Source organism: Carcharodon carcharias, chromosome 10, assembly GCF_017639515.1.
Source record: "Carcharodon carcharias isolate sCarCar2 chromosome 10, sCarCar2.pri, whole genome shotgun sequence".
In the NCBI taxonomy this organism is placed as follows: Eukaryota; Metazoa; Chordata; class Chondrichthyes; order Lamniformes; family Lamnidae; genus Carcharodon; species Carcharodon carcharias.
This window is the reverse complement of record NC_054476.1, coordinates 15208216-15226754: the sequence shown is the minus strand read 5'-3', so window position 1 is coordinate 15226754 and position 18539 is coordinate 15208216. Positions and strand designations below refer to the sequence as shown.

Genomic DNA, 18539 nt, shown 5'->3' with positions numbered 1-18539 from the left:
GTGGGAGGGGGTTGGTGTGTAGGGGGTGATGGAGGAGTGGACCAGGGTGTTCTGGAGGGAACGATCCCTGTGAAATGCTGCTGGGGGAGTGGTGAAGAGAAGATGTGTTTGGTGGTGGCATCATGCTCTAGTTGGCGGAAATGGTGGAGGATGATCCTTTGGATGCGGAGGCTGGTGGGGTGATAAGTGAGGACAAGGGGGACCCTATCATGGTTCAGGAGGGAGAGGAAGGTGTGAGGGCAGAGGCGCGGGAGATGGGCCGGACACGGTTCTTCCAACACAGTTCTTCCGACTAGGCACTTTACAGTCTGCCAGCCTTAACATTGAGTTCCACAACTTCAGATCATGAACTCTCTCCTCCATCCCCACCCTCTTTCTAAACCCCCTTTTTCCAATAATTTATATTTTTTAATAAATTTTTCTTTTCCCATCTATTTCCATTATTTTTAAATGTATTTCCTTCCATTGTTTCATCTCCACCTTTTAGCCTATTTCGTTTCCTTACCTGAATGCCACCCCCACTAGGAATATCTGTTATTTGCTCATCCTGCTTTCCACCCTTAATGTCACTATTAGCACATTTCTTAGCTAATATCACCACCGTCAATGCCCCTTTGTCCTTTTTTCTATGACATCTTTGGCAATCTCTTCTTTGCCTCCACCTATCACTGGCCCTCTGTCCAGCTCTACCTGTCCCACCCCCCTCAACCAGCTTATATTTCACCAGATTTTTCAATTTCCTCAGTTCTGATGAAGAGCCACATGGACTCAAAACGTTAACTGTGTTCCTCTCTGTAGATGCTGTCAGACCTACTGGGTTTTTCCAGCTATTTTTGTTTTTGTTTCAGATTTCCAGCATCTATAGTATTTTGCTTTTATCTGGAGAAGTTATGATAGGGCACGTAAACTCTTAAATCTCATACTTTATATTTATGTTTTAAATCAAGCCTCTTGGTTATATTGATCCCTTGTGTTGTTCTATAAGCATGCAAATCTCAAACGTGGAGTTTCATGTTCTCTTTTCCTTTCTTAAAAAAAAATCTCTCTTTAGCTTCACCATAAACAACAAAGATACCTTTTTCAGTAATTCAACAAGAAGTAGGATAGTTCATCACATGCTACAGAGGACAAAATATGAAGATGGAAAATCCAAAATAGGTAATGTTTTAAATAAGTCATTACATCTCAATTTCAGAGTGCTGATTGTTTTCATGAACAACCTTTAGGTCATTGAAAAAAAGTGCTGCAGTGCATTTGCCGTCTTTTATTGAGCGAACGCACCATATGGTACAGTCCTGTGCCAAGAAGGTATGTTTGTTCTGTGCCATCATGGGCCAGTCATGGTGAAAGGGAGGCGGTTTTGGCAGATTTGAGTTAAAAGCTAGTCTGGTAACCACGCCTGATTTCCATCCAGCTAGCCTGGTAGAAAATGTACATAAGACCATAAGACATAGGAGCATTCGGCTCACTGAGTCTGCTCCGCCATTCAATCATGGCTGATAAGTTTCTCAACCCCATTCTCCTGCCTTCTCCCCGTAACCTTTGATCCCCTTACCAATCAAGAACCTATCTATCTCAGAGTAAATAGACTCAATGACCTGGCCTCCACAGCCTTCTGTGGCAATGAATTCCATAGATTCACCACTCTCTGGCTAAAGAAGTTTCTCCTCATCTCTGTTCTAAAAGGTCTTCCCTTTACTCTGAGGCTGTGCCCTTGGGTCCTAGTCTCTCCTACTAATGGAAACATCTTCCCCACGTCCACTCTATCCAGGCCTTTCCATGTTCTGTAAGTTTCAATCAGATCCCCCCTCATCCTTCTAAACTCCATTGAGTATAGATCCAGAGTCCTCAAATGTTCTTCATATGTTAAGCGTTTCATTCCTGGGATCGTTCTCGTGAACCTCCTCTGGACACTCTCCAGGGCCAGCACATCCTTCCTGAGATACGGGGCCCAAAATTGCTCATAATATTCTAAATGTGGTCTGATGAGAGCCTTATAAAGCCTCAGCAGCACATCCCTGTTTTTATATTCTAGTCCTCTCGAAATAAATGCCAACATTGCATTTGCCTTCCTAACTACCGACTAAACCTGCAAGTTAACCTTAAGAGAATCCTGGACTAGGACTCCCAAGTCCCTTTGCACTCCAGGTTTCTGAATTCTCTCCCCATTTAGAAAATAGTCTATGCCTCTATTCTCCCTATCAAAGTGCATGACCTCACACTTCCCCATGTTGTATTCCATCTGCCACTTCTTTGCCCATTCTCCTAACCTGTCCAAATGCTTCTGCAGCCTCCCCGCCTCCTCAATACTACCTGTCCCTCCACCTATCTTTGTATCATCTGCAAACTTAGCCAGGATGCCCTCAGTTCCTTCATCTAGATCATTAATGTATAAAGTGAAAAGTTGTGGTCCCAGCACTGATCCCTGCGGAACTCCACTAGTCACCGGCCGCCATCCTGAGGAGGACCCCCTTATCCCCACTCTCTGTCTCCTGCCAGACAGCCAATCTTCTATCCATGCTAGTATCTTGCCTCTAACACTACATGTATGTGTCTGATCAGGGACAACTGTGCGGCGAACCAGTACTGATCGCTTCCTTGAAGAGGGAGTGGGAGGTAACTGTAATTTAATCTATAATATCCAGTTGTTTTAGTTGAACATGTATTATGTACATAGTGAAGTTGTGGCATTATACAATTTCTTTCATAACTGGGCCAATGTTACAGGAGTAACCACTTAAGAGAATCCTCAGTGTACTACTGGGTAAAAGTATGGAGCAGCATAGTACTTAATTTTACAGTGTTGAAGGCTCCAAGCTCAATTCCTGGGGGTACATCAATCTTCAGTCCTAAAGTTAAAGAGGAGGAAAACTTGTCCAGAGTCCCAATCCCTGATGGCTCAGTCTGGAAAATGTACGTGTGTATATCTTACAAAATTGGTGTTGAGATTCTGGAATTTTACAGCAGCTGTTACCTTGGGTTGAGTGACATTAACCACTCCTAGAAGAGGGCCTCGCATCCTCAGTGGAACAAAGTGCACCATTTACCTGCTCAATCTCTTGCTAAATATAGTGAATACCCAGGAATGAACACCAGGAATATATCCCATGCTGCTACATCAACTTTCAAACATCTGGTTATAAACCAATATCTTTACTTAACTTTAAACAAGTAAATGAAATATATTCTCAGTTTCCAAACAACAAAGCTATTTCTCCTGTATAGATGCTTAACATAACATTGATCCTCAAAACACAGTTTGATATATGTTATAAAATACTACCACAGAGCCTTTGATTAGTTTTATATTGATGATAGCCCTACATTGAGTGTACATTAGCGTCTTACAACAGTTGAATCAATTGAATTCCCTCTTAACTCGTTCCATTAGCTCTCTGGGATCATTTTATCCTCACTTTACCAAGTGGCGAACTTGTGGGATTGATTGAAATGTCGGTTTTACACCCCACCCAATATCAATCTCTGATGGCCCGAATGGAGAGTGAAATTTGACAGGTTGTAAAACCAATATTGCACCTGGCCTTGTCCATTTCCCGACCTGGGAATGGACCGTGAGGGCACGGAATGTGAAAAGGGTGAGCATTTCCATTCTTCTCAGCTCAATAAGCTTACAAAAAAAAATCAAAAAGTAAATTAAAAATATATCAAACCACCTCGGGCTGAATTTTACCTGCCCCCAGCAGGCTTGCTTTCCATGGTGGGGGCATGTTAAATCGGGAGGGTGTCCATGTCACCACCTTCCCACCCACCTGGAGCTCATCCCCATGATACAAGGTGTCGAAATCAGCAGCTCCCTCCCTCCCCGCAATATTGAAATGAGCAATTAAGGGTCAGTTAGGCTTGTTATCAAGCCTAATTGACCCTAATAATACGCTGCCTATGCCATCATATATTTGGCGTGCACAGCAGAGCAGGAAACACAATTTTTGATCTGAAATGGTTAAACGGCGGGAAGGAAGGGGAGGGGTTGCTCCTTGGGGGCTGCCCTTTGCTGTTCACGGGGTGGCTACCCCTATGAGGAACCCTCCCTTCCTTCCTACCTACCTGCTCCCTCTCTTGAACTCACCCCCTCCCCACCACTGCCCCTCTCCTTAATGGTCCCAACCACCACCCCCCACCCCCAGCCCAATACGCCGGACTTTCTGCTCCGGGGATCCTAGACCTTGGGCTCCACCTGGCAGCTGCCGCTGATGTCTAACATGGTGCTGCCAGACCTGAAGGAGCTGACGGCCAATCCGATTGGCCTGCAGCTCCAGAGGGCGGGTCTTCTGCCCCACCGAGGGACCGAAGTCCCCCTCACCCTTCGTTAACAAGGACCGGCAGCACTTTATTGCTGTGGACCTACGCTCCACGTCAACGTGGTTTCTGGGAGGGGCTCCAGCCCCCATCCCCCCCCACTACCACCACCCCCCCTTCACACCCCACCACCCCCACTCCCCTGTAAAAGTCAGCCCCTAATTTAGGTTTAAGTCCAGCCTTTTATTCATTTGAGTTGGTTTCCATATTTACACTAAAAAGATACTGTTTATAGCACGAAAAATAGTCGATTGGCTCTGAAATTTCAGAAATAATCCATTACACAAAGTATAATAAGCAGGGAGTTAATTAACACTCTGGCCTTTGGGACCATGCCCAGGGACCTCTGCCTCACTGCAGTTGAACAGTTATTGAAAGCACTTATTTGTTCAGGTGTGAGGAAGCTTACAATCAAAGTTAATCAAAAGCTTAAGACAATTTAAATACAGAAAATTAGTTCCATAATAATAAAACTAAAGGGTGTCAGCCAAAGCTCCAGATATGAGGGGGAGTGACAACATATTGCATCTTCACTCCTTCATTCCTCACTATTTCTATCAGACATGTCACTCAACAATTGAATAGGTGGTACACGTCTCCTGTGTGCCTGTAATTGTATACATGCGAACGTGCATGTGTGTGTAAGAGAGAAAACTAAGCAGTCTTATTTAAGTACAATGTATTGTAATATGATTTTTTGTTATTATTAATGCAGAGCAGAAATATACTTTGAGCCTAATCTTTCATGCATTTTATAGGATCTGGAAAGGAGGGTATGGGAAGGGAAGGATGAGGCTGATGACTGAACAATCTCTGTGCTCAGGGCCCCAAGAATTCTTAATCCTCCTGGCATCAATAGGAATTGATTCTAACTGCTTTAATGCTAAAGAGGTGAACTGCCATTTGCTTTGTCTGCATAAAGATTCAATGGGGCCATTAAACTGCTAACATCACTTTGAAAAACATTCTCCCCTGGATGGGTTGACAAACAGATGTGAGTGGTTTCTGATGTCAGTCTATAAATAGAATCCCATTCGATTGCTTGTGCCTTGGAGTTCACATGAAGCTCCCAGCCTCAAAAAAATGAATAATGTTGGTGCCTGACAGCACATCGAGGAAAAATGCTTAATTGGAAACAAAAGATCACAAGAGCGAAAGTGGGTTATCAGGAGAATCAGTTCAATTCTAGGCCTTTTTTTTAAAACAGCAGAAAAAGAGTACAATAATTTTCACAAGCGTGGCGTTGCCAGAACACTCAGGGGAGGGCTTTGAACCCCTGCCAGGGCTGGGAAGGGAGGCTGGCGGGAGCTAAAAATGGCCTCACCAGCTAGCGTGCTGGCTCCCCGGCTCCATCTCCCCAGGGCCATTTATGCAATGACAAGATCAGAAGACGGCAGGGCTACCCACCCACACACACAGTGGGTTGTCAACCTGGCTTATTAAGAGTCTCGTAAAGGAGGCCAACTGGGATTTTCCAGTCAGCCTCCAAATCCGGCAGGTGGAGGCAAGTTTAGGTGCCTGGTGGTGGTGTTTGACTGCATGATCTATTTTTAAATAGCTGTTTGAAGGTTAAAAGTTGTTGGAATTTTTCTTCAAATTAATTTTCAAAAAAAATCACAGAGATGGTACCTCCATTTTGAACCACCCTGCCCCTCCTTACCCTCCTTTGCAGCCTGCTGCTCCCTTCAAGCGGGGAGGCCTCTGGTTGGCCTTCCAGCTTTGAGAGCCCATGCACCCTCCTTAAATGGACTACCAGCCCCATCTCCAAGCCAAATAATAGGGCACCCTTATTAGAATCAGGGCTGGTGACTGTTTCCCTTCAATGGCATCTGGACCTGTTTCTTACCCCGAAGGGAAAATCCTGCTCTAGATGTTTAAAAATATCTTCAGTGAAAAGTCTACCTCTTGCTAACCAACATCAGCAAGAGGACATTCCACTTGGTCATGCATTATTATGAGTACTGGCTAAAATTTAAATTACCACTGACTCAGTTTCTGTTCTCTTCAGGTTTAAATAGGTTGCTTGGCAATGGAACATATGATGCTGCCTTTCCTCCACATGAGGTGAGACAGCATGACATTTTATTTTTCATAAACTGGGGAAGCAAAATTGAGCATAACGTGTGCTTCTTAATGCTTGGAAAAGAAATATTTCCTTATGGTAACTTGGTAATGTTCTGTTTATTCCTATAGAAGCTATTGTTTGGACATTCTGAGGTAAACTTTTATCTTCTCCATTTGGGCACTAATCTGGCAGAGTAGGTCAGCCAACTTTCATAGGTCATACCCAATTTCTGCTCCAGTTGGGGGATGAGTAAGTTTTCAATCAGTTTTCAATCAGTGGGCATTTTTTCCCCCCAGCAGAATATTGTCTATGTGGTGAAGAATCGATTCCAGTGCCCTTAATTTCAAAACTTTTCATCTAAATCCTCATGTACTTCATTAGCTTCCAAAAGATGTGTTAACCATGTCTGCAGATTGCTAAATCATAATTGTCCAGAATTTGCAGGATTTTTGATGATTGACTCTCATCATTCGCAACTTTAGGATTGAGTGCAGATTAACGCAGAAGTTGAGTTCTCTCATTCATTGCTCCGCTGCAAGCTGCACTCTGGACATCCCTGGCCCCTGAGCCAGCAATCAGTGAAATCAATTGATCTAGGACGATCTTTGCCTTTTTTGCTCTCAGATCTGTGTGAGAAACCCAAGACAAAATTAAGCCTTGTTCAGCAATGCATGACTGAGGGTTTTTTAACCGTGAACTGAATAATAACTACGGTTGAACAACCAATCTGGCCCTGAAAATATTATTTTACATTTATGGAATGTTATTAAATGGCTCCATTATGATTAATTAGAATTTTTTTTTAAACAAGATACTTAGAAATAATTGAAAAATAAACTTTTGAAGTTTGCCCATGGTAGTTCAGTTTCTACCTTTGGCCATGTGTTTGGCTTAATCTTTATTTTGCTCAGTGCAAAATTAGAAAAATGTCATTTAATTATTAGCGATTTTCATTTCCTGGCTGACTGTCTGTGAGAATACTTTAATATGATTGGCTGTTTGGGCAGATCGACAACCTCACTGCAGCTTGATGGTGGGAATCCCCATTAAATTAAGGTACAACCAAAAGCACATAGAGAGGTAAAATCCTCATCAAGGAGATTGCAGCGGATATGGAAAATTCACATATCTGGGAAGATTGGGGCGGGACGTGTCCCGAATGCAGGGATCTTCCGCATTTTGGGTCCTGGGTTGGGGCAATAGGATAACTGAGGCTGGGCTGATTTCTCCACTGAGCTGGACCCAGCCTGGATGGGGAAAGGACCCGCCGTTAATCCAAGACCCAAAGATCAAGGGATCAGCACGCAGTGACCCAGATACGACAGACATCAATGCCTGATGGGGATTGTAGTTTCCAGGGCAGGACCCGGTTTTCAGGTCCTTCCGGATTTTAGGAGGCCAGATAAGGGGCCTGATACCTGTACATAGTTTTTCACTGAGGTTTTCTTTGAGGTTAGTGCAAGCACCCTTGCTTCACCACTGGCTATACAATCCAGACCAATAAAATACATATAATATGGAATAAAGGTTTACTGCATCAGGGGTATACTACTTACCAAAGAAATGGGCACCTTTTTCTAATTTAAACTTTCAAAAAATGATTGTAATGATCCAGAGTTATTTTTCAATGGTGCAGTTATTGTTGATGTGCAATATGAGGTATTTATTGCCTTCAGAATTATTTTTATCTGACTGCAACACAATTATTACTTCTGATAAAAAGGTCACATTTCCTCTGTCTGTTAACTTCACCTGATTATGTATATGTACTGTTTGTAAATATATTTATAATGTTTTTTTCAAATCAATTTGTCTGGAAAACAAAATTGTTATTCTTTGGGAATCCAGTCAGGCTAATAGTTTTCATTTTAGTTGTGTTCTCTCTCTATGCCTGAAGAATGAATGCAACTCATTTTGTCACAGTGATGCCACCCATAAATGCTTTGGTGTTTTGCCCCTTCTGGCTCCCTGGGAACGGAACTGTTACAAAATTTACATAGCCCCTGTGTGGGTCGCCTCCAGTGGCCTCTCTAAGGATGGCCGGTTCACCGCTGAAGATGTGGTACAACTGGTCCACATGTCCAACAGTAGGACTGTGATTTGCACACGGCAGGAGCCTGACGCCAGTTTTAAACCAGCAACTTGGACACTTTGAACTCAGGGTGATCGACCACGAGCGTTCGGGACCCGAAATCCGGTCCACAACCATAACCTTTCACCCGAATGACAGTGGAGATTAGATTGAATTCCCCTCCCTTAACCATAAAATTCATGACACTTTTACGATCCATTTCACTTGCCTATATCGCTTGCGGAGCACTTGTTTGCAAATTAGATATCGTTCCATCAATGTATGTTTGTGTGTGTGTGGCATGGTACAGTAGCGTGTTCGGTTACTGGGCTAGAAATCTAAAGGCCTGAACGAAAACAGAGTGTACTTCGCTCCACAAGCTGGCATTGCCAACTTATTGGTTCCATTCCGCGCCAAAGCCGTTTTCCTGGAAGCCAGTCTGGCAACAGAATGCGAGCGGCAGCTAGCCTGTTGAGATAAATAAAAAGAAAATTAAGACCAATGACCAGGAGCCAACTGAAAATTTCCAGTCATCCTGCAGGTCCCCCCTGGCAGTGTAGGAACACTGCAACTGCCTGGAGACAGCCTCCTGACTGCAGAACAGGGGGGCCCAGCCCTTCAGGCTGTCTGTGGGGCACCCACTACATAACTGGCCACAGCTGCAGTCACAGATCACAATTTTTTATTTAGAATATCTTAAAAGTGCTGAGACAGTGCCTCAAGATGAAGGCACCCCCCCCCCCCCTCTCTCTCTCTTAGTTGGACGCAGGCTGCAGGCTTAGTCCATGCTGAAGAGCCTCCTATAAGCCCTGCAGCATTGCGAGTCTGATCACCATCCTTAATTGGACATCGAGCATCCTTCTGGCCACTACTTGGCCAATTCAATCAAGATGGAAAATCACATGACTGCTTCCGGCAGGGTGTAGGATCATGACCCGTATTTGACCCCAACATCGCGGTCCCGGTTCGAAATCCAAAATCCTGCCCGTGAGCTGAAATCCCACCACAGGAGCTGGGTGGCGGGGGTGGTGGGGGGGGGGGGGGTGGTGGGTGGGGCAGTTAATTCAATTAACTAATTAAATCTGCAATGAAAGGCTGGTATCAGTATTGGTGACCATGAAACTTCTGGATTATTGTGAAGAAAAACCCGCCTGGTTCACTCAGGCCCTTTGGGGAAGGTTAGCCAGTCTGCCTGAACTCACAGCAACGTGCTCGACTCGTAACCGCTCCCTGAATGCAAACCACTCGGCTGCGTTCGAAAGGTGGCTCCCCAACACCTTCCCAAGGGCAATTAGGGATGGGCAATAAATGGTGGCCTTGCTGGCGTTGCCCGTGTGCTGTCAGTGAACAACAAAGCCAAACGCCAGGGCCAGAAATGTGCTAATCTAATGCGGCAAGGATGGCATTCTCAAAATGTTGAATAGCTGGCTAGAGTTATGCCCCTGATTACAAGTTGGAGGAGAGATCAAAGATGCTTTGCTACTGAGCCAAAATGGAATGGTTCCAATAATGTTCACCAGATGTCCAGCTTAGATACTTAGGAATTGGATGATAAATCATTAGGTAGAGAACATTGCAAGCTGAGCAGACATCAGAAGGTTTCAGTAGGATTGCAGACCTTTTGGGATGTGAGAAGAATTTCTTTTGAGAGCTTGATGATTTTTTTTTGTGCTTTTAAATATGATCACAGGAGCCTTATTCCCACAAATCTATTATTTTTATTCAGCGCTTTGCTGAATATTTTTGCATGGGAAGGTGCTGTGGGAGGGAGTTGAGGTGTAGGGGGTGATGGAGGAGTGGACCAGGGTGTCCCAGAGGGAATGATCCCTGTGGAATGCCGGCAGGGTGGGTGATGGGAAGATGTGTTTGGTGGTGGCATCATGCTGGAGTTGGCGGAAATAGCGGATCTCCCTCTAACCTGCGCACCCGTACAAAGCCACCATGTTTTACCCAGCAGTCTCCCCACAGAGTTGCAGCACCTCCTGATGCTGGTAAAATGTCGGCAGTGGTGGGGGCTGGCACCTAATTGGGCACTCAGTTGGCACAATCAGCCACCTGCTGCCTGTCCGCGCTGCTGAGGTGCCCGCCATTTGGCAATGTGCCATGGCAGTGGGAAGGCATCGGCCTCCCCTCCCAATGCCTTCTGCTGCCATTTCACCAGTCTCCCTGCGTCCCAGCCCATTTCCACAGGACTGGTAAAAATCCAACACTCTGCTTCTTCATTGGGCATTTGGGAAGTTGGAAGGTGGAGGTGCGGGGGAGGGGCACCTCCAACAACAACCTCCTTTCAACAATGGGCATCTCCCGACGAGGTCCTCCCCCTACAGGTGCTCTCCCTTCACCCACCCTGACCCCCCAATCCCAGCATCTCCATCAATGCCCCGACCCCTCTACCCGGGGCTCACCTCCCCTCCCTGCCCTAAGACCAACCACCCCCCCCCCCCACTCCCGCCCCACATTTTGCTGGGCCTGGACTCCAGCAGTCAGATTCTGGGAGCAGTTTGTAGTCTCAGCCTTGGCCACTACCGCTCCTGGCACGGCTGGGACTGGAGAAATGCTGCCCATTCAGATTGGCCGGCAGTTCTCTGAGACGGGACTTCCCACTGAGCGCGGGGCAGAAGTCCCATATGCAGCCAGTTAACACGCCTTGGAGCATTAATTGGCCGCGGAGCAGCCAGTATCGGCGAGGTCGCTTTCCCCACTGACACTTCAGGAAACCCCACCATCCCAAAAATCCTGGCCGATGTGGGCACACTGATCCCTATTTTCGGAAGTTATTTACATCCTGTGCTACATAAGTTGCTGTGTCTTGCAGCCGTGTGGAAACCTGTGAGGCCAGTCATTCACCCATTGGCATGACTGGATTTCACAGTTACTGTAATCTTTCGGTCTGCTTCATTTCAATTACATGCCACGTGCATATAGCTCAGTGCCAGGAGTTTTTATAAGATGAAAGGCCTTGTGTCAGCTCCTTTGTAAATTTATATTTGAACGCCCTTCGATCAGGAGCAGTTTGTCCACTTGCACCAATCCGATTGTTTCATTTCCACCATTTTAATCTTTAATTGGGTGTTAAGTGTATTTACGAATTCCAAACTTTGCTGCTTGCACTTAGTTGGGTGTTAAAGTTCCCCACATCGATACGTCGAGGAGTTGTGAGCAGCTTAGGTCCATGAATGGATGAGGATTGTGAATAAAAGGTCAAAGTGAGAACTGAGACAATGCGCTGCCACATGATTCCTTTAGTGTATGTCACGCATTGTTCTCTGCATGAGGTCGTTTGATGAAAAGTGAGAGAACTCTCTGGTGAAGGTTAGAGGGTCATTTAGGGTGCAGAAGAAGGCCTTTTGGCCCATCAAAGCCTATATCAGCTCTTCATGGAGCAATCCCATTTTTTAAAAATTCATCCATGGGATGTGGGCATCGCTGGCTAGGCCAGCATTTATTGCCCCTCCCTAATTACCCTCATTCAAAAGCATTTTTAAGGGCAGGATTTTTCAGCTAGCATGCGGGGGCAGGCCCAACACACCTACATGTAAAATGATGAGCAATGACGTTGGACATGTGTCCCAATGTCATTGCGCTGAGTAGTGATGTTTCGTTCGGCGGGCGCGTGCCGGAGTCAGATGCCTGCCCGCCGATATGTAAACGGCCTATTAAGGCCATGAAGGATCTAATTAAGGTTATTGTAATCACTACCTGTCCAACCTTACGGTTGACGGGCAGACGAAAAGGCCAAGCGGCCTTTGCATTTTTTTAGGAAACCTCATCCACAAGCGGGATGAGATTTCCTCAAGCTTTTATCAAATAAATTTTTTTTAAATTTCATAAATATAAAAATGTGTCCCATCTCATGTAACACAATCACATGAGGGGATGTGTTTAAATAAATTCATCAACCTTTTATCTAATAATTTCGGAAGCTCTTCAATCTCCCTGAGGCACGGAGCTGTCTCAGGGAGATTGAAGCGCTCTTTCGCGCAGATACACGAAAAAATGCTGGCCCCGACTCTCCCTCCTCCCCCCCCCGTAATGCTGAGCGCTACCGCTCGTGTCTTACGCCGGCTGGGCCTTAATTGGCCCACCCATGTAAAATGGTGGCACGGAGCTGACCGCCGCCCACCCCCCCACCCCACCGAGCCCACGGAAAACTCCTGCCCTAAGAGTCAACTACATTGCTGTGGGTCAGGAGTCACGTGTAGGCCAGACCAGATAAGGACGGCAGATTCCCTTTCCTAATGAACCAGAAGGGTCTTTGCAACAACTGACCATGATTCCATGGTCTTCCTTTTTTTTTAATTGAATTCAAATTGCACCATCTGCCATGGTTGGTTTCAAACCCGGGTCCCCCAGAGAATTACTCTGGGTCTCTGGATGACTAGTCCAGGAACAGCACCATCCAACCACTGCCTCCCAGTACCCCGCCTTGTCCCGGTACACCTGAAAGTTTATATATCTCAGTATTGTCTCCTGTAGAGCTAAAACAAGATTCAGTTGGTCTTCAATTTGTCATCAATAGGGGGCCTGTTGTGGTCAATGGATCCACACCTTAATGTGCTTAACTTATGAAGTACCAGCCAGCAGTCAAATCAGCACTAGAAACAGATCTGGCCCTGACGGCAGTTTTGAGCGATGTCTTAATATTGTCATCTTAACCTTGATATCTCATCTAGCAGTCCAGAAGGAAAAAAAACAACACTTCGAACAAGTACTCTTATTTCCCAGTTTTTACTGGCGTTCCATTTTAAGGGTCAGAATCTCCCGATCGGCCTGCAGGGGTGGGCCCCGCTAGCTGACGTGTGAAGTGATGCGCGGTGACATCGGGCATGCGTCCCGACATCACCACCCGTCATTCAGACCTTCAGTTCGGCAGGCGCGCACCGGAGTCAGCTGCATGCCTGCCCAACTGTCAAAGGCCTGGTAAGGCCATTTGAAAATTAATTAAAACAATTAACGAAGCTGCCCATCCAACCTTAAGGTCGGGGCGGGGGGGGGGGCAGGCGAAGAGCACAGGCGGCCTTCGCATTTATCACGAAACCTCATCCACGGGCCGGAGGAGGTTTCATGGGGCAGGATTTCCCGATTGGTGTGTGGGAGGGCGGGACCCACCTGCTCGCCGGCATTTAAAATGATACGGGCTGACACCGGGCGGAACTCCCAAAGTCGCCCCGCCTCATTTCAATTTTCAGGTGGGCGGGGGCGCTGCCGAATCAGCTGTGTGCCCGCCGACCCGTCAACGGCCTATTAAGGCCATTGAAAAAGGAATTGCAGTAGTTAAAGGACCTGCCTGACCAACCTTAAGGTTGGAGGGTAGGCTGGGAGCTCTGGTGGGCTTCAGAGAAAGCATGAAACGGTGATGAGGTTTCACAGAATCACACAGTGCAGAAGAGGCTCTTCAGCCCATCGAGACTGTACTGACACATGACACCTGACCTACCTACCTAATCCCATTTACCAGCACTTGGCCCATAGCCTTGAATGTTATGATGTGCCAAGTGCTCATCCAGGTACTTTTTAAAGGATGTGAGGCAACCCGCCTCCACCACCCTCCCAGGCAGCGCATTCCAGACCATCACCACCCTCTGGGTAAAAAGGTTTTTCCTCACATCCCCCCTAAACCCCCTGTCCCTCACCTTAAACTTATGTCCCCTCGTGACTGACCCTTCAACTAAGAGGAACAGCTGCTCCCTATCCACGCTGTCCATGCCCCTCATAATCTTGTACACCTCGATCAGGTCACCTCTCAGTCTTCTCTGCTCCAACAAAAACAACCCAAGTCTATCCAACCTCTCTTCATAACTTAAATGTTTCATCCCAGGCAACATCCTGGTGAATCTCCTCTGCACCCCCTCCAGTGCAATCACATCCTTCCTATAATGTGGCGACAGAACTGCACTCAGTACTCCAGCTGTGGTCTCACTGAGGTCTATACAACTCCAACATGACCTCCCTACTTTTGTAATCTAGGTTTTTAAAAATTTAATAAAATTTTAACTAAAAGTGATGGACATCGTCGCATGAGGAGACAGGTCAAGGAAATTTTACTTTTCTATTTTTAACATTTTTGAATTTGGCGCCAATCTCCCTGAGGCAGCACTTAGCCTCAGGGAGATCTGAGTGCTGTCCTGCGTGCATGTGTGAAAGAGCGCACTTCCAGTTTAGGGAACTCCCCAGCCCACACAGGGAGCGCATAGCGCTTCCTGGCGGACTTCACGCTGGCCGGGCCTTAATTGGCCCGCCCACATAAAATGGCGGCGCGCCCCCAATCGGAGGCGCGCCTGCACACACCCGGTCCTGACCTTCCCCCCCCAGACGGGGGGAATGTTCTGCCCATGAAGGATTTATTAATCAAATAAATTTAGACACTATCACATGAGGGGACATGTCTGAATTTTTTTTCTCTTTATTTAAATTTTTCAAAATGAAATTAAGCTCCGTGCCTCAGGGAGATTTCTGAAATCTTACACGCGCATGCGCACAAAAGAGCACAGGCCCCGACTCAGCCTTTTCCCCCCCCCACCCCGTCCGCTCCGCTCAGCCCCCTCACCCAAGGTAAACAAGACCAGTTCGGACCAGTATTCTTATTTCTCAGTTTTTACTGGTTTTTTTCGTTCTGGGAGTGATAGAAACCTTGCTAACTCCCATGAATTTCTTCAGCGACCCTAATTTTTTTAACCTAACAAGAGTAGAAATTGCTCTTCTGAAGAGCTTTCAGATCAGAATGAAGCTGCCAGAAGAGACAAGCAGAAGTCATGCAGGAAAGTCATTTGAGGTCAGACCCTTTTTCTTATACTCTGCTGAATGGCTGAATTATTTAAGTGCAGTATTGCACGGGGAGGGGCAACTGTTCTATGGCATCAGGTTACATGAACTTGATATCCTCTGATAAAAATTCCTTCAGGTTAAATCCACGATTTAAATACTCAATGTGCCGGATTATTGTAGATGAGGGTGCTCAATGGTCAGGATATTATAATTAGCCTTTAATAGCTCACCTTTAACTTGCTGTATGAGGCAACTTTAAAGCTAAGAGAGAGAAAGAGCAATCAATTCTAATTTCTAGTTCTTTATTTCTTGCATTTTAATCAAAAAGATTTGCTTGTTAGAGCAAGTTCCAGTCAGGTAGTGGCATGACTGAGGATAAGGACACTGTGGCTACCCACAAGTGGCACGGATTCAAAATAATTGGCAGCAGGAGTAAATGCGATGTGAGGAAAACATTTTTTCACCCAGAGGGTGGTTGGAGTCTGGAACAAACTTCCTTAAAGGGTGGTGGAGGCAGGTTCAATCGAGGTATTCAAAAGGGAATCGCATTGCCACCCGAAAAGAGGGAATGTGCAAGGTTACGGGATAAGGCAGGGGAGTGGGACTAAGTGGAATGCCCTTTCAGAGAGCCAGTACAGATTCGATAGACCGAATGGCCTCCTTCTGCACCGTAAAGATATTGCGGTACTGTGAACATTGGGCACAAGCCCGAGTATAATGATTCTTCACCCTGAAGAATAACGTGATAGACAAGTGGCAACATCCAATGAAGAGCCAGCAGCTTACCCAGGGCAAGTTAACGGCCTGAAATTTGCCTAACTAAAATGGGCAAGCCCCTCGTGGAGTCCACTTTCCCACGTTAAGTAGGTGCCCAATTCCAGGCTGGCACCAGGACTTCCAGTTTGGGCACGTTGTAGCCAGATCGCCACCTGAAACTGGGTGCCAAATAGTTTCTACTCCGTGATTACATTTCTGCACCAGAGCAGCCAGCTGAACTCCCTCCTGTGGGAATTGTAATTTTTCCTCATTCCTGTTAAAACCTGACATAGGGGCTATCTGTAAGGAATCTGCTTTGGTGAGTTATGTTTCAGTTCAGTGAACTTCAGTTAAACCGCAAAGTTCAAGCAGTGCCGTAAAATATTCATATCTTTAAAACAGGCATGATTAAGAATCAGTTGAGAGAGGAAATCTCTGCCCTGGATGCCTGGGTTCCTGAGTGTGTGTGGTCAAGCAGCTGTGAGTTGATTCGCACACTAATAAGTTTAATCAATATGCAGAAGCTGTTTTGCAGCGAGAGGTATATTTCTGAGATTATGTTTACGTAATGCAATTTTCTGACACTTGTTTAAACATTAATAATTCCCTGACTTCCATTTACCGCTCAGTAGGTTGTCATTGTTGAATTGAGTTCCAACATCAGATGAAGCCATTTTTCTCTTGGACTGTAAAATTGTCCGCAATAGCATTTTATTTGGCACAGTGATGTATTGCAACAAGACCAACTCAAAAACATAAATAAGAAAAGGCCCTAATTAGGTACACCGGGGATTAGTTGAGCCAATTCTAAATGTGTCCCCCTTCAAGTCATTTTTGTTTCAGAGATGCAGATCCCTTTTAATAAGTTCAGCAGATTATGCGGCCAGATGTTTCCAGTCATTGCTAACTATATTAAATGATATGCAAGATTCAATGCGCCACTTTTGTGGAGAAGTGAGAGGAGGGACGGGAAGCAGGGAGTGGTTATGACCTTTTTTGCAAATGTTAGTTTCCCCAAATCTCTGAGTTCTGCAGTAATATTTGATGTCGGTGTGAACCAGTAACCTGTAGCTGGGACTACGTGTATTACATGGCAAAACTTGGCTACATCAGAACACTTCTGTCACCAATTCCTTGAGTCACGGTTTAATTTTCTGCACCGAGGGTGATTCTTTGGGCAGGATGTTCCCGATGGTGTGCGGTGGTGGGCCCCCACCCCCCACCCCCTCCCAACGTCCGCGCACAAAATGGCGAGCGTCCCGATGCCACCTCGCGCCAAGGCGATGTTTCAGCGGGCGGGTGCGCAATGATGTCCGACGCACGCCATTTAATTAACGGGCCACCGAAGGCCCTCGGCTCATCGATCGAGATTGACTTTCCGGCGCCTGTGTGATCTCTGGGTCGGCACACGGGCGCAACGGGCAGGCAGGTAGGACATATTTGTATTAACCTCATCCACGGGCGGGATAAGAGGGCTCAGTGGGGTCGCGAGTGTGCACGGTCAAGCATTTATTTATGAAAGTTTTTGAATCTTGTTCTGCAGTACTTCAAAACGCAGACCAGCTGCTTTGTCTGGACTCTTAACCTTCAGGTCAGCACTCTGAAGTGAGGAATCTTTTCTGGGCCTACAGGTTTCAGGAAGCCTTCCCTTAGCTTGGGAATGGGAGCTGAACTGTCCACTGGAGGCACCTCCTCTGAGGAGGAAAGGAGGGCTAGAAGGGGAAGGAGGCCAGGAGTGCACATTCAGCCTCCAGGGGAGCCACCTTTGGGAGGACAGGCGCAGGCACAAGGGGTGCAGGGCCAAGAGGTAGTCCAAGACAGAAGGGGCCGCAGAAGATGCCACTATCCTGCTGCCAGGGTATACAGGTGGCAAAGCAGCTACCTCAATATGTCTGAGCTGCAGTGCTAAAGGAGGCTCTGTCTCTCAAGGGAGACAGTCACCTCCATCTGTCAGATGATTGGGCCTGAGATCTCCTCTAACAGTGTGAGTGGCTCTAAAGGTCACAGCTGCGCTCAACTTCTATGCCTCTGGCTCCTTCCAGGGCTCAGTGGATGATCTTTGCGGTGTCTCCCAATCAGCTGTCCACACTTGTGTCAAGCAGGTTACAGACACACTGTTCAGACGGGCATTGATCTTCATCCACGTCTGTTGGGACCAGGCAAGCCAGACACAATGAGTCAGAGGCTTCGCGGCCATTGCTGTCTTCCCCCGTGTCCAGGGTGCTATAGACTGTACACATGTGGCCATCAAGGTGCCAGCAGGTGAGCCTGGTGCCTTCGTCAACAGGACGGGCTTCCACTCCATGTACGTGCAGATAGTGTGTGACCACAGGATGCTAATTCTACAAGTCTGTGCAAGGTACCCAGGCAGCTCCCACGACGCCTACATCCTCAGACACTCCCAGGTGCCGAGGGTCTTCAGTGTTTCAGCTCAGCTGGATGGATGGCTGCTGGGTGACAAAGGCTATCCCCTCAGAAGGTGGCTCATGACGCCTCTCCACCATCCAAGAGCAGATGCTGAGCAGCGTTGCAATAGGAGCCACGGCACCACAAGGGCTGTGGTGG

At 46.6% G+C, this 18539-nt stretch overlaps 1 protein-coding gene across 1 annotated transcript in view; it reads left to right on the top strand.

Moving 5' to 3' along the window:
- ano3 (anoctamin 3) overlaps positions 1–18539 on the top strand; it is a 599584-nt gene that overhangs the window by 372064 nt on the left and 208981 nt on the right. Inside the window, exons 10-11 of the mRNA XM_041198368.1 lie at positions 1052–1158; positions 6326–6381. Coding sequence (XP_041054302.1) covers positions 1052–1158; positions 6326–6381 — 163 coding nt within the window. The remainder of the gene's footprint in view (positions 1–1051; positions 1159–6325; positions 6382–18539) is intronic.